The sequence below is a fragment of the Zonotrichia leucophrys genome, chromosome 23, assembly GCF_028769735.1.
Source record: "Zonotrichia leucophrys gambelii isolate GWCS_2022_RI chromosome 23, RI_Zleu_2.0, whole genome shotgun sequence".
Taxonomy (NCBI): Eukaryota; Metazoa; Chordata; class Aves; order Passeriformes; family Passerellidae; genus Zonotrichia; species Zonotrichia leucophrys.
The window spans coordinates 951387-973128 of record NC_088192.1 but is presented as its reverse complement, the minus strand read 5'-3'; the positions used below and the strand labels follow the sequence as shown (position 1 = coordinate 973128).

The window sequence follows — 21742 nt, the reverse complement described above, 5'->3', positions numbered from 1 at the left end:
CTGCAACCATCGTTTATTGATCCACATGGCATTGACAGCATTACAGGACGGCCCGAGCCACGGCCACGGCCCGCGGAGCAGAAATGACCCATCCCAGAAAAGCAGAACCGTGCCCGAGCCGGGGCTCTGTCCCCACGCCGGCCCCGCCGCTCTCAGGGCACCCAGAGCCGGGAGGCTCCTCCAGCCGCGGCTTCCCCGCTGGCTTCTCCAGGAGCAGACCCTCCTCTTCCTCCTCCTCTGCCCTCCCACCTCCCCCCTCCCCAGTGACAAGTGCTACAGGTTAAAAATCGGGCTACATATTAAATATAGGGCATTACCTTCAAGTAGGGCTGGGGTTTTACACAAATAACCACATTTTTTTTGGTATCACTAGCATTTTGTTTAATGTCCGTCGCAAGACACCATTAAAAAACCCAACAATTTTAGCCTTCTTTATCTACAAAGATCTCTGATCTCATCTCCTTAGTCTGGTGATCTTTTACCCTGCACATACAAGTATTAGAAGCATTATTAAGAATCGTATCCTTCAACACAATTAAGAATTATATTATTATAACAAATAAGACCAAAAATTAGATTTTATAGTTAAATATTCTGTGAGCCAGACAAAGGGGCTTTACTGTACAAGCGATTGTGCATTCTTTTTTTTTAAAAAAAGCAAATTATAGTGCAAAGCAAAAAACATTGGCCTGTCTCATGACCATTTGCATACAACAGAGGTGCATCTATTTACACCTTCACATGACAATATGTCATAAAAACAACATCGTTGCCGTTCACTTTATTATTTTCTCTTTTAAAACTCACTACCAACAGTCTTAAATTAACCTACAACTACGAATGCCTTGTTTCCTTTGTGCTTTCAACCAGTGGGACGGGATGACAAATGCAAAAAGGCATCAAAACACAGGCTGCCCTGTCCAGCTCCAGAGCCGGCGAGCGCCGGCGCTAAGGCAAGTGGAGGTTGCAGTTTTGCTGGGGTAAGGCTTTAAAAAAATTATTATTATTATTATCATCATTATTATTATGATTATTATTGAAAAGAGTTGTTCTTCGTTGCTTGTGGAGCTCTGAGTGGTCATGGCAGCTCTCCAGGGCAGGCAGGATGTGCTGCTCCAGCCTGGCCATGGTAGTGCAATTGCAGCGCTCTGTGCTGAGGGTGACCGGCTGCCAGCTGGGAGCTGGGGACAGGTGACAAGGCTGGGACGCTGTGGCTGAGGCACAGGGGCCAGGAGGGCAGCTCTGGGCCTTCGGTTTGCTTGTGTTTATGGGAGGAGTGGAGGAAGAAAGGCGCGGTTACTGGTGGCACTGGGGCTGTCCCCTGGCTGCGGGCAGGGCTCTGCATGGCACTGGGTACTGAAGTTATGGATCCCCAGGAATCTGTCTGCACGAAGAATCCTGAATCCAGCCCCAATTCTCATGCCAGCAGAGGGCACAGGTGGCCTGCAGGAGGTGACAAACCTTGTGCCAAGCCCTGAGCTGGCCTTGGAGGAGCCCACAGCCGCCTCCCAGCATGGCCCTGCTTGGCTGCAATCTCTGTGGTGCCAGCTCTGAGGGTGTGTGGTGCTTGGCAGACCTGGATCCTGCAAATGCCACCTTGAGTGCCCCCTCTTCAGCTTATTCCTCTACAGCAAGATCCCCGTGCTGGGGTCACCTGGGGAAGGACAGGAGGGTGAGGGCATGGAAAAGGCTGCACAGCATCAATTCACAACATTCCCACCACCAGGAGTAGAAACTGCTCCTTTCTGCAGATCGCAGAGCTTTCAGGATGAATTGACACATGTGAGTCAAAATAAAAAATTGTGTAATCCTCTCTGGGTGAGAACATGGGAAAGGACCAGAACAGAATTAGAATGCTTTGCCACCAGCTGTGAGTGTTGCCACTCAGAGGGGACGGAAGGAACATGTGGAAAATGGTGGCAAGGCTGTGCCAAAGGCTCCTGAGCCCCTTGGAAGTGCATCTCAAATGTTTTAGATAGTCCTGAATGCTGCCTTCACTTCAGCCACCATCACTGAGGTTTGCTGAGGGGAGCAAAGAGCTGAACGGTGAGGTCAGGACAAGAGAGCAAACAAACAAAACAAAACATCTCCACAAAAAGTACATCTCGTGTGTAAACATGGAGGAGGGGTCAGCCAGGCCCGGGGTCAGCCACGTTACTGATTGACAAACGACGACACTGACACCAAAATGAACAATACAACTTGTGTCGTCAACAAATAATAACAATAATCACATCACAGCTCTTGTTCACATGGCTGACTGAGCCCCAGAGCCCCTGGCTGTGCTGCAAACCCCACTGCTCTTTGGTGCTCAGGGACCCTTCACCAGCGGGGAGGGAAGGACAGGAAACAATGGGGATTTTTTCTTTTTTTCTCCTTTTTTTTAAAGCTAAGTTCGGTCCTCCTGCACTGGCAGAGAGATGGCTTGGATGACTCCCTGGTGTCTTCTCTTCTCTGAACCATTTTGCAGAGGAAGGGTGAGATTCTCCTCACTTCTGAATGCTTTGTGTGGGGAAGAGGTGCGAGTGAGATGAACGAGAAGTGTTCTGCAAGTACCAAACATCTGATTCCACACGTCCTTGGGGTTTTTTCCCTATGTACAATCCACATACCTAAAACATACGGAAGGAACCACATCAAGCGACACATTCAAGCCTCGTGGGTGTTCACCTTGAAATGTAACGAAGGTCTTGGTTGATCTTCGCTTGATGTTTGCATGCAGAGCATCCTTAACTTTGGGTTTGGAAGACTTTGGTTTAACTTTTCCCTTGGCATCACTTTGGTCGCTCCCAACAGGAGCCACGGCGGCTGATTGAGTTAAAGACACGGGTGCCCAGCCGAGCTCCTCCTCAGTAGGGTCTCCAGACGGACTCATCCATCCTGCCCGTGGTGCTCATGGTGGTGGGGGAATTGCTGTGGCTGCCGTCGGCGTCCACGCCGTCGCTCTGCGCGCCCAGGCTGGCGTTCATCAGGTTGTTGCCCGCCGAGGCGCTGGTGCAGGACGAGAGCATGCGGGTGGGCGAGCGCTCGCCTCCCGCCACCATGGAGAACTGGTAGGAGCCCGAGGACGTCCCGTAGTACAAGTGGTAGGGAGAGGGGTTGGCCTGGAAGGGCCCGCTCTGGTTCTGCGTGGAGCTGGGGTACGGGGGCGGCAGGTAGGTGTGGTGGAAGCGGGTGGTGGTGGGCATGCTGGTCATGCTGATGCCCCCGATGCCCGTGGCCGAGGGCGCGGCGGTGTAGGGGAAGGCGGCGGACATGGCGCCGGGGTAATGCATCCGCGGGTCGGAGAAGCGCGTCTCCGTCAGCGCCGGCAGCGTGGGGAAGGAGCGCTCGAACTGCCGCGGGTCCGAGAAGGGGCTCAGCTCTGACGTGCCTGCCGGGGTGCAGGGGGAGAGGGGTGGTTAGAGTGGGGATGCCACGGGACACAGAGAGAGAGAAATGGCGAGCGTTTCTCGCAGCGGCTTGTGAGAAATTTTAGGGAGTTGGAAAGATGTGATAACCCGTTGAGTATAAACAATTTGCAGGTGGTGTTTTTCTACTTCGTTTTTCTGTTCCTCTGAAGGACAGTGGGTGAGGAAGGTGTTTTTGTTAGCCAATAGATTAGAACCTATTGTACCACTCTATAAAAACCACACGGTTCTTTTGAATAAAGCCTTCTTTGCCTTTTCTACCATCCTGCCTCTCGCCTGTGCAAGAGGGACGTTAGAGCATTCCCAAGGAATCAGAAGGGAAAGCACCTCTTGGGTCTGCCAGGGAAAAGACTTGAGTGACTTAAATAAAAACCCTAAACCCGTTTGTTTAAGTTGCTCCCATTTCCTGTCCTAAAATTTGTTGTTTCCTATCCAAGAAGGGACACGGCTAAGCTGACTTCTCTTAGGGGTCTATTCATCTCGGGCAGATTAAAGCAGCACGCCCCATAAACACAGAAAAAAGATGTTTAGCCATGACATCAGCTGTGTAGTAAATAAATGGAGGCAGGCCCCAGACGGCCGGGCCCTGGGATCATCCATCCCTGCTGTATACACACACACACTCACACACACACACACGGAGACAGGCAGGAAAAGCTGGAGCCCAGACCAGCCTGCTAAGCCTTCTTGTGGGTGGCCTGTTTGTGCTGATACCATCAGGGGATGGAGCTGATAAACACACAGCTGAAAACTCCCAAGCCAGGAGCCCCTATATCCCTCTGCTCGAGTTCTCTGTGTATTTTTCTCCTTCCAAGAGGATAAAGAGAGTGAGAAATTCAGGCTCTGTGCTGGGGGAAGGGAGACTCAGGGCAGTGGGAATGTTCCTCAGCTCCATTGGATGATGGAGCCCCCCACGCCTTTTCCTGGAGGTCTAAACCCAAAGGGGGTCTCAGCCAGCTTGGAACTGGAAAGGGAGCTTGGCTTGGGATCCCGTCCTCCTGCAGGAAGCCCAGGTTAGAGGTGGGAACCCACAGCAGAAGCTCCTTTGAGGAGCTGGAGCCATTCCTGTGGCTCTCTCAGCTGTCCCAAGGCTGAGACAGAGCCCAGGAACCTCTGGCCTTGGTGCATTAAAGCGGAGAGAAATGAGGTTTGCTCTCCAAGGAAAGTGTCATTCAGACCTCCTCTATTTTCCTCTTGTTAAAAGCAAGGCCTTTCTCCTTTGCTAGTGGGACACCATCCAGCCTCAAAATTGACTTCTTTTGGTTGCATCAGCTGGATTTTGTATCCCTCAGAGCAAGAGAATGTGAGGTGAGTATGCTAAACAGGCCTGTTGGTTTTGGAAATGCATATACATACAAACACACATCCAGAGGATTGTGTGGCTGCTCTGTATGCACAGGGACGTGTGTTTTAGATCTATTTATTACAATGAAGCATTTTTAACTTCTCAGGGCTGGCGTTCCAGGCCCCAAAGCGTTTCCCCAGGAGAAAACTCTTGATTTAATCCCTTCCAGCTACCGAGTGACACGGGCACGCTCCGGAGGAGCAGGTATGGAGGGGATTTGATGTGAACCTCCCTTCTGATCCCAGGTGAGTCCTTCAGCCGTGGAAGGAGAAGGGGAGGATCCTCCCTCCCTCGCCTGCAGCCCTTTTGCGGGCGCCCAGCAGCGCCTGCCTTCCCACGCAGGCTCCACGGAGGGGAAAGGCGGGGGAGCACCTGGTTTGTGAACGTGGCTGTGGCTTTGGGGCGAGATAAGAGAGGAGCAGAGCTCAAAGCAGTCCCGAACCACACTGCTCTGCACACACCCGGCGTTGGAAAGCGCCCGTGGAAGCGGCAGCCCGGCCACAGGGCCGACCCTGCTCCGCGCTGGGCTGGCTGGAAAAGCACAGCGGTGGGAAAAGCGCTCCCAGCCCGATTTCACAGCCCAGCAGGGACCCATCCCAAAGCCGTGCTGCAGCCACAGCGGCTGCCAGGCACTGAGGTTTGAGGGAGCTGAGGTTTGGAGACCAGCTCTGCGAGAAGCAGCCTGACCGCAGCCCCGTGGCGGTAGCAATCCAGCAGCATCACGGCTTGAGACAGGACCGTGGGGCAGAAATCCTGCCTGCACCTGGACTGGAAAGAAAAAGTGCTGTCTTCTGAATGCCTTCCCTCAAACTCAGCAGCCCTGCACTGAGCAAAAGCAGCCTCCAAATCCCTCTCAACCCCCAAAACACTCAGGCTGCCACTCGCTGCCTTCCCAGATGACAATCGCTCAGACCGCGCTCCTTCATTACTTTTCACAGCTCCATAAATAATATTCCATAAAACGCAAATCAAAATCAAACCTGAGCGCTCAGGGCACATTTCCTTTTTCCTCTATAACTCACTCAAAGAGGGGTTTTTTTAGAGGCTACATTTTATTGGCCTGAATGTGCACCGTTTGGCAGTGGGTCCCTGCTACTAATTTGGACAAGAGCATGTAAGAGTGTTAATTACGGGCTCTGTGTGTGATGGGCAAGGCACAGCGAGGCTGTGGGGAGCTCTGCCAGGCTCTGAACCCCCAGAGCACTCTGCAGGGCTGTGATCTGCGAATTTTGATCCTTCAAAAAGCAAATCTCTCAGCGCGAACCCCTCAAACGGAACCCACGCCCAGCAGAGCCATGAGGCATCCGAGCGGTTGTGACCAGCTCGCTTTGATCCTCGCCAGCCTTGGGCTCTAAGTCTGGCCCAGAATAAAGCTCCAGCTTTCCCTGACCGGAAGAGCTCTCAGCTTTTCCCTGAGGCTACAAATAAACCCCCAAACCACTCTAAAAACAAAACCGCGGCGGCCCGGTCCGAGCAGGGCCCGCCTGAGGGGGCCGCGGCCGCGCCGCCAGCAGGGGGCGCCCGCCGGGCCGCGGGAGGAGGCGGGAAAGAGGCGGGAAGGAGGCGGCCGCCAGAGGGGGCCGGGGCCTCGCCATCGCCTCAGGGCCGGCGGCTCAGGGATGCTGCTGTGTCCTGTGTGCTTCACCTCGGGGCTGCCCTCCATCCCATGTCCTTCACCTCAGGGCTTCCCTCCATCCCATGGGCTTCACTTCAGGGCTTCCCTCCATCCCATATCCTTCAGCTCAGGGCTTCCCTCTATCCCATCTCCTTCACCTCAGGGCAGCCCCTCTGTCCAGTCTCCTTCACCTCAGGATTTCCCCCTCATCTTGATCCTTTCCCCAGAGGTGCACCTCTGTCCCTTCGCATCACAATTGTCTCTCCAGTTCAGCATCCTCACCTCAGCACCCTCTCCATCCTGGCTCCATCACCTCAGGGTTTCCCCTCCATCCCATCTCCTTTGCCTCAGGGTTTTCCCTCCATCTTGGTCATCACCTCAGGGCTTCCCCTCCATCCCATCTCTTTCACCTCGCAACTGTCCCTCCACCTCAGCACTGCCCCTTCCATCTTGGTCCTCGCCTCAAGGTTTCCTCTCCATCCCATCTCCTCCACTTCAGGGCTGCCCCTCCATCCCGGCTGCCCCAGATCGGAGCCACACGGCCCCAGCGCCTGCCCTGCACGCGAGGAAATCTCCACTGAAACAACCCCAGCGAGATCCAATTAAAACATGGCCATTAACACCATCAATAACCACCTAACTCAGCAGCAAGGACCCTCTGCCACAGCCAGGATCAAACAGCAACCTGGAGCAAGAAGCTGCTGAGCAAAGCCAGGGAACAAGGAGTGGGCGAAGCTGCATCCTTGGACCTCGCATTCCCTTTGGAATCCCAGCTCAAAATGGGCTTAAAAAACCCCTTCTTGCTGTGCCCTTCCCTAGCACACATCACACACATCTGCTCCGTAGTGCTGCCTCCGAGGATTTACTACGGTTTTCCCTCGCTTACTCGCCGTCCAGCCCCCATTTGCTTTTTTGGACCCTGGCAATCCGAGCTTGAGTACTTCAGTTGTCCAGTTGCCAATCAAAATATTTGAAGGAAATGTTTATTTTCTTCTCGAAATCACACCAGCTGCTGCACTAACTGAATAAGCCCATTTAGCTGTAAGAATTTAACCATTGTAAGAGTGAATTGAGTCCCCCAACTACTCCAAAATCTGACCCAATCTATCAGCGGAAATGTCAATGTTTTGGATGGGAGTTTGGGGAAGTGTGGAATGTGTATTAAATAAAAGCCATGTAAAGGTCAAAGCCCTGATTAGTAATGCCACTGTCTCCTCCTTAGGGCTGAGCTGCCCCGGGGACCGCAGAGGCCGGGACACACCCCATGATTTAATTGTGCAGCTGCAATTTGCACCTTTTGAGGACCCCCAAGTCCCCCCTGCATGAGGGGCCGGATAGAAACATGCTTTGAAAGCTGCTCAGCCCCTTTCCAGATAAAACAACAGCGCTGCAGTGACACAGCAGCTCTCTCTCTGCCTCAGAGACAATACGGGTCTTTCCTTGGGTGGGTGGCCAGGACATAAATGCAGAGAGACGCCCCTGATGGGTGCCAAACCTCAGCTGGGTCATGGTGGCGAGGGCTGGCCATGAGGTGGGAAGGGCTGGTTCGTGAGGCTGCCAACCACAGAGGTTTCTCTGGGTGTGTTCAGCCTCCTCCCTTCAGACCACGTTGGGTTTGGGAGCTGCCTTGGACGGAGTGGAACTGGTCCCTGCACCCTGGCAGGGTCAGGGCTGGTGGATCTGCTCTGAGGTCCCTGAAAGCCTTTGAGATGAGGCAATGAGCCCTGCAGATGGTTTTAGGGATTGATGTGCATCCATCCCTGAGGAGCAGTGGGTGCTGCCACTACCTCCTAACCCAGGAGCACATCTGCTCTGCCTGCAGGGAAGAAAGGGCAGCAAAAGCAACATCAGGACCTCTTCATTGCTGCAATGGCACCCAGAAAACCAGCTCGCCCCGGGCACGTGGCAGCACAGCACTGATGAACAGCAGCATCATCACTATCAGATCATCTGGGGCCAGGCAGGGACGTGTGGAACCTGAGCAGCTCCTCAGCACCCCAGATACCACCTGGTCCACACCTTAGAGATGTGGGGAGCACGCGGTGCCTGGTGAACCCAGTCAGCAATAAACCTGAGCTCGTGTGGATATGTTACACAACAAATGCTCACAGTGTGTGAGACACACAGAGAATAAAGGGAATTTAAAGGGAATGTGATAGCCTGGCACTCTCTAAGTGTATAGAATATAAAATATCATCAGCCTGGCCGTAGATCACTGTTCTAATCCTACGCATATGCGTGCCTTGTGAAATTGTCATGAAAAATCTACGCCAGAGGAAAAAGCCCTGCTTTCCTGTCTCACTGCACAATGATTGACGACAATGTAAACACTAATGATACTTTATGCTTCTGTATATAACACACCAGCATGTGTGTGACAGTGGGAACACACATTCCTGCTCTGGATATACCTTTGGCTGTTTTTTCTCTCCTCACTTCTGTCACACTTGGACCACCAGGCCATCTTTGAGCGTTTTTCTGATCTTTGTCCCTCTCCGCTTCTGACAATAACTCCATGTGGGAGCAGGGAGAGGCAGGTGGGCAAGAGAAGGAGAGGATCTCCATGGGAAGGTGCCCGAGATGCATGTGATCTGTGAAGGCCCAGCTCATCTCTAGAGAAGGCGCCGCTCTCCTCCCCGCCCACGCATGCATGCACGCTCTCACGCCTCTGTCACGTATGTTAGCAAGTTCATTTGTTTCCAAGTCAGGGCCAACTAAAAAAGAAAACGGCCCCTTCCTCTCAGCCCACGTAAAACAGAGCAAAATATATTTTGGGGGAGGAGGGGAGGTGTTGAAAAAAAAAGGAGGGTGTGAACAGCATCCGTTGTTACACGCCCATGGAGCAGGGCTCTGTATCTGATAGAACCAGCTCACAAACTGGGTGCACGGACTTCCTCTGCAGTCTGAAAAAAAAATGCAAACCCCAAACCAAAACACAACAACACACAGGTCCTTATCACAGCATCGCCAGGCGCCACCTCAACACTGCCAAGCACGTTTGCTGCTCAGTTTTGTGATTGTCCCCGTGCACTCACACACGCGGGCCCAAACCCACCGTGCTGAGCAGCACAAACCCAGCCCCTGGGTCCTCTCCCACCCCAAATACGCTGGGCAGCAGCAGAGCAGGGAAAATCCCAGGTGTTCCCAGCTCGGTGGATCAGGCACCACATCTCAACCTCCTCTGCAAACCCTTCCAGATCCATTGGGATGCTCCAGTTCTCTGGACCCATCCTCCTGGGAAGGACCCTGCTCTTAATTCCAGCGTGGATTTATGCAGGACCAGTTCAGCCCCACGTCCTGTGCCTGCAGTGTCCTCCAGAGCTTACATTAGCTCCTCTGCCTCGCCGTGTTTACCCCCTCGATGTATTTACACGGAGCCATCGGCTCCGCTCCCCGCCTGCCCTTTGCTAGACTAAACAAGCCCAGCTCTCCCGGCTTCCGGCACAGCCTCGCTCATCCCGGAGCCCTGTGCCCGCATCCCCTGCCCGGCGCATCCCGCCGAGCTAATGAATAACGGTGCTAATTGGAGCGGGTGGGTGGGCTGAGCGCTCCCCTCCGCCCTGCCCGCGCTTTGCTCTTTACCTGGATTCAAAGGGTATTAAAACAAATTAACAAGCCCTGACTACATAAAAGGAAGCTGCTGGATTTACAACCCAGCCTGCAGCTAGACCACCTTGCCTGCTGAGCAGGTTTGGGCCAGGCCACGGCTGCCATGGGAATCCCACTGCAGAGGGGTGATGGCACAGAGGGCTCCAGCGGCCAGGAGAACAGCTGGGGGCTCCCCATCCCGCTCTGAGAATGGCACTGAGGATCCCAGCACTCTGGAAAATCCAGGATGGCACCCTGAGGCAAATTCCGAGGGATTCCTCGCTGTTCTGTAGGGATGCAGCGCCCTGAGCTGTGGCTGGCGTTGGCCACATGTCCGTGGCACGAACGCAGCGGTCGCGGGCGCCTGGACTCTGTCCTGGGGGAATCTCCTGCCCAGCACTGCTCTGTGGTTCATCTGTGACAGTTCCATGCCAAATTCACTGGAGGGACATCACAAATGCAAAGGAGAGGAGCAGAAAAGCAGTTTAAAGATAGACACAGAAGCCTGAAAGCAGGCAGGAAACCCATCTCGAGCGTGTTCCTTCCTTTGAGGCTGAAGCTGAATCCCACAATATGTTTTCTTCCCACTAATGCTTGCCTAGCTTCCTTTGGAAACAATTTAGTCTCTGCCCGTGGTAGAACGTTTTTATCCATTAAGAAACGGATATTTTAAAGAAACCATAAGTCAATCTGGACAGGGATTAGGAAGCAGCAATTCAGTGTATTTGCTGGGCCCATAATTCAGGACTTAACCTCAGAGCAGCCACGTTGCATTTCGGAAACAATAGGGGCACTTGCTGCCCATGCCAAGAGGCTTCTTAAAAGTAATGTAATACTTTAAAAATGTATATTTAAAAAGAAAAAGAGAGAGAAAGACTTTATTTTAAAGGCATATGATGGAGCATTCTGCTGATGATAAAAATGTTGTGCTGGCCTGAAATAATGGATTGGGAATGAAGCTGAGTGAATTCCAGATCAGGGGATCTGAGACTTCACCAGTGAACACAGAGTCTCCCAAAAACCATTCTGCAGGCACCAGGGCTAAGAGAGACTTGCAAAAAGATATCACATTTACTATCCTCCCTGTGAAATCAAGGGAGTTTGGCTTCTCTGGAGCAAAAACAGGAGTGTGCAGGGGGACATGAAGTGCATCAATCAAAACAGCTTGCTCTGGTACCGAGGAGATCCAATCTAAAATCCCTTTGCAATTGTCCTGGTGAGCACAAGGCCCCTCCATGCTGCTGGACAAGGCACACAATTGCTTTTGAGTGGTTGAAGATGTTTCCACCACAGAACTCGGGCGTGGGCGGTCCTGCTCTGCTCTGCTGGGAACAAAATGGTTCAGCCTGAGCCCCTGCTGAAACACAGGCAGGGGAGGACACAGAGAACACGGGGCTGCTCCTGGGGAGGACGTGTGTCTGTCACCAGCCCACCTCCCCTGAGCCAGGGGGCCCCGAGAAGCAGCTGAAGGCAGACAGCAAAAGTCCCTTTAACATCTTGCTTCACTTCTGAGAGCTACTTGATTTTTTTAAGCTAAAAGGCAAAACTGGACTGAAGCAGGCACGCAAGGCTCTGGCTTCGCGTGCCCCGTAATAAGGAACCATTTCAAGCCATCCTAATGACAGCTTGGTGTCTCGCTGTGGGGATGGCAGAGCTGGGATTGCAAACACTCACATTTTCCAGACCTCTCTGGAGAAGCATTGGGCCAAATCCTCAACAGAGGCTCTGCTCTGGGAAGCAGAGCTGGATGGTGATGGGGGTCTGCCTGTCTGACCTGCCCAGCACTGGGCCAGATTCTCATCACAGCTACAGGGGTGAACCCAGAGTTACCCTATTTACTCCCAGAACAGCACAAGAGGGAATGAGATCTGCTGTGTGCAGGGTTGCCAGTGTCCATCCCATTTGGAGACAGGCATGGGAAGGGATCAAGTCTCTGCCCATCTGAGTGGGGCAAGGCAAGGCCAGAGCCACTGAAATACCCTGGCACTGGAGGGAGCAGGATCCCACCCGCTCGCTATCGGAGCCGCGCTCTCTCCTCCCACATTTCCTGGCATGCCCTTCAGAAACCATCGGCTTTCTCCTAGCAGGAGGGTTTTGGTTTGAGACCATCTAACCTCAGCATGATCATTTTACATGGGGGCTATTTATAACCTCCAGGGGCTGCTTTACTGAAAGCCTCTGCGAGTGGCTGAGGGCCAGACCCCACTCCCACTCCGCGCGGCGCCCTTGCCGTGATCTCCACCACAGCCACGGCTTTCCCTGCTCAGGAGGAGAGGTTGGAGCGGGCCAGAGCACACACATCTCCCAGGAACTCCAATTCTCCCAGATAAACACTGTCTCCTGCCTGCCTAAAAACCCAAACTCCACATGCTGTGGAGGTGCTGGGATCCCCCCGCAGCGGCTGATGCTGTTCCTGAGCATCCCAGCTCCAGCCTGCTTTTGCCAGGAGCGGATTAGGAAGTTTATGCAAACTGCTTGGTCAGCAGAACAGGGAAGCCAAGCACCCCTGGCACACGAGCAGAGGGAGCCGGGCACTGCTGGAGGGAAAAACCTCCCTGTCCCCCTCTTAATCCCTGCACAGGGATGCTAAAAACATTAACCTTGGGAAGCACCCCATGGAAGATAGCGGGGGCCGGATGAACCCCAGCCTGCCCACGGCCCCTCCCTGCTGGTATCTCATTCTGCTTCCCACTAATCGGCCTCTCCTGTGTGTTACCCAAGAACGTGCCAAGTCGTGAGAATTACAGGCCTGTTAACTCCCGTGTTGTTCTTGGCACGGGCCGGGCTCCACTTGCTCGGGTAAAAATTATGATCTTTGTGAATAAGCCGTGTGTGTGTGTGCGAGAGAGAAAGAGGGGTTTTAAAATGATGATTATGATTGGTCATAGCCAGAGCTGTGTCAAAAGGACAGGGCTGGGATGAAAATGACTGAGCTGCTCCTGCTCCCAGTTACGCTGGTAGGAACCCGCAGTCATTTTAAGACGGTTCCTCCAGCTCTGGACGAGGGAGCCAAGAGCAGAGCGTGCACAAACCGCCTTTTGCAGCATTCCTGGGACTTCGGATTCACTCCGCAGGAATGATTTCAGAGGCTAATTTTGTGTGTCTCCACTCCTGCTGTCACTTGACATTTGGGAATTTGGCAGGGGCGGTAGCTTGTGGCCAACTCCATTTTTTTTCTCGTTGAATTTGTGTCATCACCTGACTCTTTGCTCCAAACGGCGCTCTTTGGGTTTCTGGCACTGCAGGGGGCTGTGCTAATTTAAAATACAAATCTTTTTTTCTTCCCCCAAGAATCTCTTTCTTTATGATGAGGCCAACAGGACAAGCCTAGAAAACTCTTTCTCTCTCCTTCTGCTTTTCTTTTTAAAAAACCCAAACGATAGTCCTACACAAAATGCCCTACACAAAATGCCCGTGTTCTTCTCATAAACCTTGCTAATATCAATGAGAATTCCTAGCGTGGGGATTTGCATTTCAATGAGAAAGAAATTAAATTTTCTCTGTAATTTTGGGTTGGGAGGAGCGGCGCAGCTTTTACAGTTCGGGTAACATTTTCAAACATGTTTTTACACCCAAAACTCCCTCTTTGCTAATGACACCAAGGCTTTCAAACAACCATATCCCTTCTGAAAACACAGCACGAGGGTTTTGGGAGCTTTTTCTATTAAACTTTCCCAGAAGGGCCTATTCTCACCAAAATTCCAAATACAGACAACTTAAATACTGTTCCTTGAAGCCCTGTTAGTGTTTCTGCTGACTTTTGAAGGAAAAGAACCAGTGAGACTAAAAGTGCATGGAAAAGCAGCACAGAAAAGGACAGGAGAATGATCTCTTAATTAATCCTGGCGACATCTGCCTGTGCAGAAAGACAGGAGCAGCACAGCAGCCGAGCTATTTTAATGCCTTGCTTAGTTTGGACTGAAATTCCAGGATTAGCAGCCTGATCTCTGTCAGGTAGCTCCAGTGGCAATTCCTGCCCCTGTCCTGGCAGCGAGCTGCGGATTCCTGGGGAACGCCCAGGGACTGGGGCGCTCTTTGCCGCTGGCAGATGTGGGAAGAGCAAAGCTCTGTGTGTGTGTGTGTGTGTGTGTGTGTGCCTGTGCAGGTGTGCATCCGTGTGGGGAATTATGCTGGAGCTGGGCGAGGGATCACCACACTTGGCACCCACACAACGATAAGAAACCGTTGGGATTAGCATGTAAAGCACGGAACACCCTCCCTGGCTGATGCATAACCATAGCGCGGCTGCCTTCATGTCAGAGGAGCTGCTGGGTTCAAAGGGTGCTGCTCTCACCTCCCTCGCACTCCTGCTGCTCATTTGTTCCTCAAAACCCAGACCTAATGGTGCAAAAAGTGACTTAATGGGTGCAAAAAGGCTTCCAAGGTCAAGAAATCTACGCAAACCCCTCCCTGGCTCCTTAACCAGGGGAGAGCCGGACTCCAACTCTAAAATCCCATCCAGATTGTTCCCACTCAGCCATGCCAGGAGCACGAGGGTCTGGGGTGGCACTGGGACCCCCAGGTGGTTACCTTGGATCGGAGTTTGAGCCTGGGAGCCGAAGTGGCTCGGGGTGCTGAGGGATCCACGGGGGTTGGGTGTTGTCGGGGTGACTCTCATGGACTGGCGCAGCCGTTCCAGCTCTCCGTAGCGGTCGGTGAAGGGCTTGGCTTGGTCTTCCAGCTTTTGTCTGTGCCCTGGAACATGATAAAAGAGTCTGGTATCTGATCAGCTCCCCTTTGGCTGCAGCAGCCTGGTTACACAGGGAGCCAGCCTCTGTCTCTGTGGTTTGCTGTTACTCACACAGGATAATGGGTGCCAGCCCCGGCAGAGAGCAGCTCCCGGGGCAGGTGGACACACAGTGACCCACAGGGGAGGCTCCAGATCATCCAGAAAGTCTCCAGTCAAGGAGCTGGATCAGGATGCCCCAGCCTGACCAACATCCACCAGCCCTCACTGACTTTGAACACAGAGGGGAGACGTGCAAGGCAGGAGAAACCATGTCCTTGCAAAGTGGGGACTGGGGAACTGGCAAACACTGAATTTTAAATATTTTCTACAGCGTTTGCTCATTGCTTAAAGAACAAACTCCCGTCTTACTCCAGCCCCCTCCCAGCTGTGCCCACCCAGCTTGGTCAGAGCCAAGTGGGGCTGGAGGAGGCACAGGAGGGATGGGATCAGCCCTCGCTGGTACCACACCTTGGCCACCTCACTTTGCTTCTCTCTGTTCCTCTTTCCTCCCCATAAAACGGGCAGACTAATCACCCACCTCCCCCAGGCAGGGCAGCAGCTAATGAGCGTTCATAAAGCACTCCCAGCTCCTTAGGTAGCAGCTGCTGGCACAGGGCAGTAATTATTAAATTTATGCTAATTGTCCCGAGGCGAGAGGCGCATGAAACGCACTTGATACATAACTTTCACATTTTACTGTATTAATCATCGCCAAACAGCTTCGCTCTCTCTGGACCGGGTTCCAGTCTCAGTTACACCCGCACAAAGCTGGAGGGGCTCCAGAGGAGTCAGTGCGGGGTTCAGAGCTCGGCGTCTCCTTGTTCCTGCCCTGCCGCAGCCAGACTGCCCCACAACACCCCCGGCTCCCTGCACCTGCCACGGAGGGACCGTGCCCAGGCGGCACCGCCCCGTCCCAGCGCCCAGGGGCACTGGAGCTGTGCAGGCACGCCGGCAGAGAGGCTGGCAAGAACCCCTTCTGCAGCACTTCAGAGAGCTGGCCCTTATCACATCCTGCAGCCCGACATCCACCAAGCCAAGCTCAGCCCTTGGTGGCTTCTGAAGAAGAAAAGGAAAGCAAAGCAGCGCGTTTAAAAGGCGATGAACGCAGGCACCTCTCACCCCCCTGCCCTTCCCCCTCACATCTGCACAGCTCTGTGAGATGTGTCAGGTTATAGCAAAGTCACAGAAAGTCCCCACACTTCCCCCTCCTTAAATCCAGCGCCTGGTATCTCCTGATGTCCCACTGGCCTGGCTCAGGCTGTGCTTGCTGGGCTGGCTGTGGGGATGCTGGGATGGGAGGGAAGCTCCAAGGGGAGCTCACACTCCCAGCTGAGCTCCACACCTGTCCCAGCCACACATTCCGAGGGGCTTTGACCCCGCTCTACTCTCTCTGCTCCCTCCACAACCAGGTGAGCCCCACCATCCCCTCCAAGCTCTACAATCCCCAGATTTCCAGGGATGTGAGAGTCCAAACCGAGGGAAAACGTGCTGGCCCCAGAGAGGAAAACTTGGGGAGGACAAACCCAGCAGAAAGCAAAACCCCAGCGGTATTTTGAAAATGTATTTTCCCTGCTGTGTGAAGTAAACCAAGGAAACCTCAAAGCAAGACCATAAACGATCTATTCTCATCTCTGTGTGTCCCCAGACCTCAGGCACCTCTGCATTATCCAGGGCCTTTGGAGCTGTGAGCAGCATGTCACATAGTGCTTTCTCCAGGGGTAAAGTGTGTGCACTAAGATGTCTTGTTTTAGCCCACATTTTATTATTTCACTACACATTTAAGCACAGAAAAAGAAAAATAGTGTTATATTTCACATTTACCCAGTTTTTTTGGGCAGAGCTTCGCAGGAAAGCCAAAAACGACTTCAAAGACCAAGTTCCCCAGAAATCTAATGAAAATTAAATTCCCTTCTTCTATCTCAGCACAAACCCTATCCTGTGGTGGTATCTGGCATGTGACAGGGAAAATCCTGAAATAATATATCAAGTGATCTCTATGCTGATAATTTTTGAAAGATAAGTTTTATTTTGCTGATAAGTTTTGAAAGATTATTCAGCCATGCAGCCCCACCAAGGGCTTCATGTGCCTCTATCATGCTGCACTGTGGTTGCTCTGGTGCCTGTGCTGTCTGAACATGGGCACAGTCCCGTGGGCTTTGCCAGCCTGGAGCAAACACATCCAGAAGGGGCTGGTTTGTGGGGAGACCCAGCAAAACCTCCCAAACCCCTCAAAGTATCTTGCTGAAAAGAAAGAGGAAAACTTGACGCAAATCTAAGTGAAGACAAACACAGGGGTGGTGGGATCAGGCTCTTCCCAGCCAACCTCCAGTCTGTGTCTCACCTTGTCCCCATGTGTGGAACCTGGCAGCCCCAAACCCTGTGAAACAAGGCAGAGAATGAGTTAAAAACCACCAGCTTGGCCTGCCAGCTCTCTTTAGCTCAGGCTGTCTCCCCAGGACTTCCTGCCGCTTGTCACTTCGGGCTGGGGACGTCAGACTTTGTCACGCAAGACAGAATCGCTGTTAATGGGTTTCTTTCATCAGAACAACCTGAGCTTTTTAATTTCTGCAGCGGTTGGCTTCATTAAAAGCCCTTCCCCATCTGCCCACAGCTGTCACGGAGAGGAAACCAGCGAACAATGGCTCATACCTTAGAGAACAGGAAGGTGGTTTCCACCTTCACCCAAGCACTGACTCAAAGCCTCCCGAAGCCAGTGGGTGGATTTTCACTCGACTTCAAACAGCCCCAGCCCTCATCCCAAAAAAAAATCTGTCTGAGAAGCCTTAATCACCCCAACCTGTGAGTTTTGGGGCACAAAAGGCACTGCTGGGGTTGGAGGTTCTGCACTGCATTTCCAGCTGGGCCACCACTGGCTTGTAGGTCAATATTTATGGAAACAGCAGAGCCCAGCATGGTCAGATGGTGGCAGCTCCTGACCTTGGGCACTCCTTGTCAGCAGCGCCAGGGTTTTAACGCTGGATCGGGTTTCAGAATCTGTTAATTCTGGTATTGAACCTGACATGATGTAAACATTGACAGATCACCTAGGATCCTGATGTAATAACAAGATCTGTATCAGCATATCAAACAAACTATCCCGTTGAACACTTCCCAGCTGGAAGAGCCAATGTGAATTTGACACTTTAGGCCAGTAATAAGAAGCATACTGGAAGTTTTGGGTGTTTCCTTGGAATGCAGACAGCGAAGCAGTGTGTGCCACACGAGCTCAGGCCCTCAGAGCCATGATTTAAAGACATGCTTTCTGCATTAAAATATTTCAAAGACCAAACAGAGTCTGCTCTTCCTTCTAGGAGTGTGCAACCTGATGTGGCTTCCCAAGCCAGGACCAGGATGGGGTTTCCAGGCTGTGGAGGGGGAGTTCCAAAAGCAGCTGATTTCCTCAGGTTACTGAGATGCAGAATATTAAATTGAGCAAAGGAAGAAAGGAGCTCCAGGAACTTCATGGCTCGAGTGACACCAAAATCCCAGAGCTGAGAGATTTGATTAAAAAGAACTCTCAGTGGGGTGAGTGGGAGCCCCAGTTCCCCGATTTCTCTGCAGATGGAGTTAGATGAGAGCTGAGGAGCTGCAGAGCCGTGCTGGGCTCAGGGCTGGGTGTCACGCTCAGCCCCAGCCCCCGGCAGAGCAGATGTTGGGAAGTGGCTTGGCCCTCCCCGGGAGCCTGGCTGCGGAATGCTGGCGGCAAGCTGGAGCGGAGGAAACGCCGAGGGACGCTCACGAGCACACACACACACACTGCAGACCATTGCCTCAGCCCCAGACAGCAGGAGACACGGCCAGGAGAGGGTGGCATGGGCTGGCACAGCAGCCTGAGCCACACTGAGCCCCCTTCAAAGCATCCGAGCATCCCCCTGGCATTCCACCATCCTCCCACCAAGGCTGTGCTCAGAGATTCCCAGCCGAACTCCGGGGCTGAGCCAGGCTCACCAGGAGCAGTCCCTGCACATAAAGCCTTAGTCTCTACACGTCCGTGAGAAGGGACCACAAGAAAGGAATCAGCAGTGGATAAAACTCTGTCTCAATGTGCAAAACACCTTTCAAATCCCTCCCGTGGCCCTCGAAATAGGTACTTCAGAGAGACACGCCAGTCCTCTGCAGAGGCTGGAATTTTTTCCCAGTCTGAGTCTCGGCTAGACTATCAAGTCCCAGCATGTGCTCCAGAAAGAAGCCACATGTGAAACTCCCGTGTTATGGGAACAGCAGGCCTGTCCCTTGCAGCCAGAGCTGGGCTGGTTTCACCTTTGCACACCTCTAACACAAGGCAAGAACGTGGCTCAGGCTCCACCTGGAATCCCACCTCCAGCTCCAGACCTGCATGGGAAATGCCCGGCCAAGGAGAATTTGGGGGAGCGCCACTGCCAGGGAAGGAGGGAGGGAGGACAGTGCAGGGGAAGGAGGGAGGACAGTGCAGAGCTGGAAGGGAACTGGAAGAGACTCAAACGTGACGCAGGATGACGGAGGTGCCCTCAGAGCCCCAGTGAGAGCCAGCCCCGCTGCTAAAATCAGAGCCCAGGAGTTCACAGGAGGGAAACGTTGGGAGGCACCGTCCCTTGTGCTGCCGAACAAAGTCAGGCACAGATAACTCATTATTCACATGTTTGAAGTGGGCCTGCTTACGCCATTTGGAAGGAGAATCAGTCACGGCCGGGCTTTGCTTTGGTTTCCTCTGGCTTTCGTGAGACACTGCTGCTACTGTCTTTCTGCAGCTCGGGGAGAAAGGGGAGTGTGGCGCAATGCGCCCCGGCTCGCTTGTCCTGGCACAGCCTTCACACCAACAACCAAAGGAAAATAATATTTAAAGGGGTGGGGGAGAGAATTAGGAAGGGAAAAAAAAAAAAAAAAAGAAAGAAAAGAAAAAAAAGGCTGCTAATTTATAAAGCTTTTTTAGCTGGTGGTGGTCTGAGATGAATTGGCTGCCTCTAAAAGGATGAAAATAAATATCCCTCTTTTTGAAGGAAATAGGCTGGCCCCGGGCCAGCTGGCAGGAAGCACAGAGATATGTTGCATTTACAGTAGGTTTTTTAGTGTCTGAAGCTCCAGCAGCGGGAGAGATGTTCGTTCTAGGCAGGCTGGGATTGATTAGGAGGCTTTGGGAGCCCCTGATCTCCTCTCACTCCTGGGTTAGTGCTGAGACCTCTCCTCTGCCTCTCTCCCTGCCCACCCTGTGCCCACCCTGATAAACCCTGTTGGGGCCTTAGATTGTGCTGGGAGACCCCAAAACTGAGCCCTCTGGAAGGAAAACAAAGCAGGGCATTAATTTAAACAGAAATCCAGGGTAGTGCTTCCAAAAGCTCCAGGGACCCAGGAGCCGTGGCCCATTCCCAAATCAAAGGGAACATCACGCCCAAATTTCCACACAACTGCAGCTCAAATGCCTGAAGGACACAGGATCCCTATTCCCAGGGTTTCAAGAGTCTTTCTGGATTTGCACAAATATTTGAAGCCCTTCAGAAGACAGGGAAAGCTGAGGGTATTCTCAGCAGTGGGCAAATTTCATCAGGTTTAAGCATTCAGGCCACTTGTGCCTTGCTGAAAATCCCCACCAGAGCTTTCCCGGCTTTTTCCATCCAGAGCAAGAACTCTGAAAATCTGCCCCTGAGACTGCAGAGTGAGCTGGGTGGGGGTTAAAAGTTGTGATTTACAGATATGAAAGCTGCAGCCCGGGTGTCACAGCGCAGCAGGTGGGTGCACATCTGCGGGAAATCGGGCAGCTTTCAGAACAGGGTGCAAAAACCACCAGCCCCGACGGCCTCTCTGCCGTCACTCCCCATTCCAGGAAGGCAAAATTCACTCGTGGGCTGTGATCTGCTTCTCGTGGAATCAGGCAAACTCCCTGACTCCGAGATTCCTGAGCTGGGTGCTGGGAGGAAGCAGAGAGATCTCAAGGACATGCAGCTGGTATTGCCTCAGCCCCGGCTGAGATCAGATTTTCAGATTCCATAGATCCATGGAGAGCTGCCAGTCCCTGTGAGCTCCTGCTGCTATCTAACAACCTGCACTGGGACCTACCAGTAGAGCTGGTTCCTCCCAGTTCACAACCTGTTCCATTAGGGCCAGCACATCACATTCCTTGGGGTGACACTGGTTGAGGACACCGTGCCCGGGATGGGGAGGACCAGGTGCTGGGCTCAGCCCTGTGCAAGGAATGTGCCGTGGTTCAGCTGATGGAGCTGAGATGTCCCTGCTCTGTGGGGAGGGAGCAGCAATTTGCCAGCCTGGCCTGTGCTGTTGGGAACAGACCTGAATTCTCCCAAGGTTTGAGGATGCTGAGTGCTGCTTCTCCCTGCATTTGAATACTGATCCCCTCCATCCCAGGACTGAGCTCCAAGCTCCATCCCCAGAGCCTGGCTGGTGTTATCCTGCTGGATATTTACTTTGGATAATAGCTGGATAATAGCTTTGCACTGGCACAAGGAGCCCCAGAGCGACGGCACCTGCACAGCACCCTCATCTTCATCCTCATCCTCCCTGCAATGCTGCTCCCCAAAGCCAAGGGAGCAGAGCTGACCATGGGGAAAGGATTCCCTGCTGCCACATCTGATTTGGAAAGGGGAACCTCCCAGCACAGAGGTTCCCATCCCACTGCCACCATCCCCAGAGGCTGGGAGGGCACCAGGGGCACTCCCTGCTCGCTGGGTCCCTCTTCTTCCTCGCCTCTCTGCCCCGCTCCCACCACAGCAGAGACACTGGAAAGAGTAAGAGAAAATAATGCAAACTCATGTCTGAGCCCCTTCCGCTGCAGGAGGAGGTTTGTGATTGATCTCTGCTGCCTGCAGGACAGGTGACTGCGCTCCGGCAGCGGAAGAGAAGGGTCATAGGAACTCAATTTCATTTCACTCTGAGTCAAATCCTCTTCCTCCCTCTGCCACATCATTAAAGTGATTGGTTGCACTGATAAGCCCTTTCTGGAGGGAGAAACAAGATGTGTCCTGCCTGACATCTGATGTGATCTTGTGGTTTTGGTTTGATAGTTCTGGTCCTTTAGCTCTTGTCTTCCCTGAAACGAAACTTGTCTTTTAGCACTGCCAATTTTT

At 52.9% G+C, this 21742-nt stretch overlaps 1 protein-coding gene across 2 annotated transcripts in view; it reads right to left on the bottom strand.

Moving 5' to 3' along the window:
• Positions 1-1057: 1057 nt before the first annotated feature.
• Positions 1058-21742, bottom strand: part of RUNX3 (RUNX family transcription factor 3) — a 34945-nt gene continuing 14260 nt past the window's right edge. The window contains exons 4-5 of one of the 2 annotated variants that reach the window (XM_064731798.1): positions 14489-14653; positions 1058-3373 (exon numbers count right to left, since the gene is read on the bottom strand). In XM_064731798.1, coding sequence (XP_064587868.1) covers positions 2850-3373; positions 14489-14653 — 689 coding nt within the window. In that variant the 3' untranslated portion in view covers positions 1058-2849. Of the gene's footprint in view, positions 3374-4820; positions 5524-14488; positions 14654-21742 lie in introns of those variants that run through there. The other variant, XM_064731797.1, reaches the window with a different exon arrangement.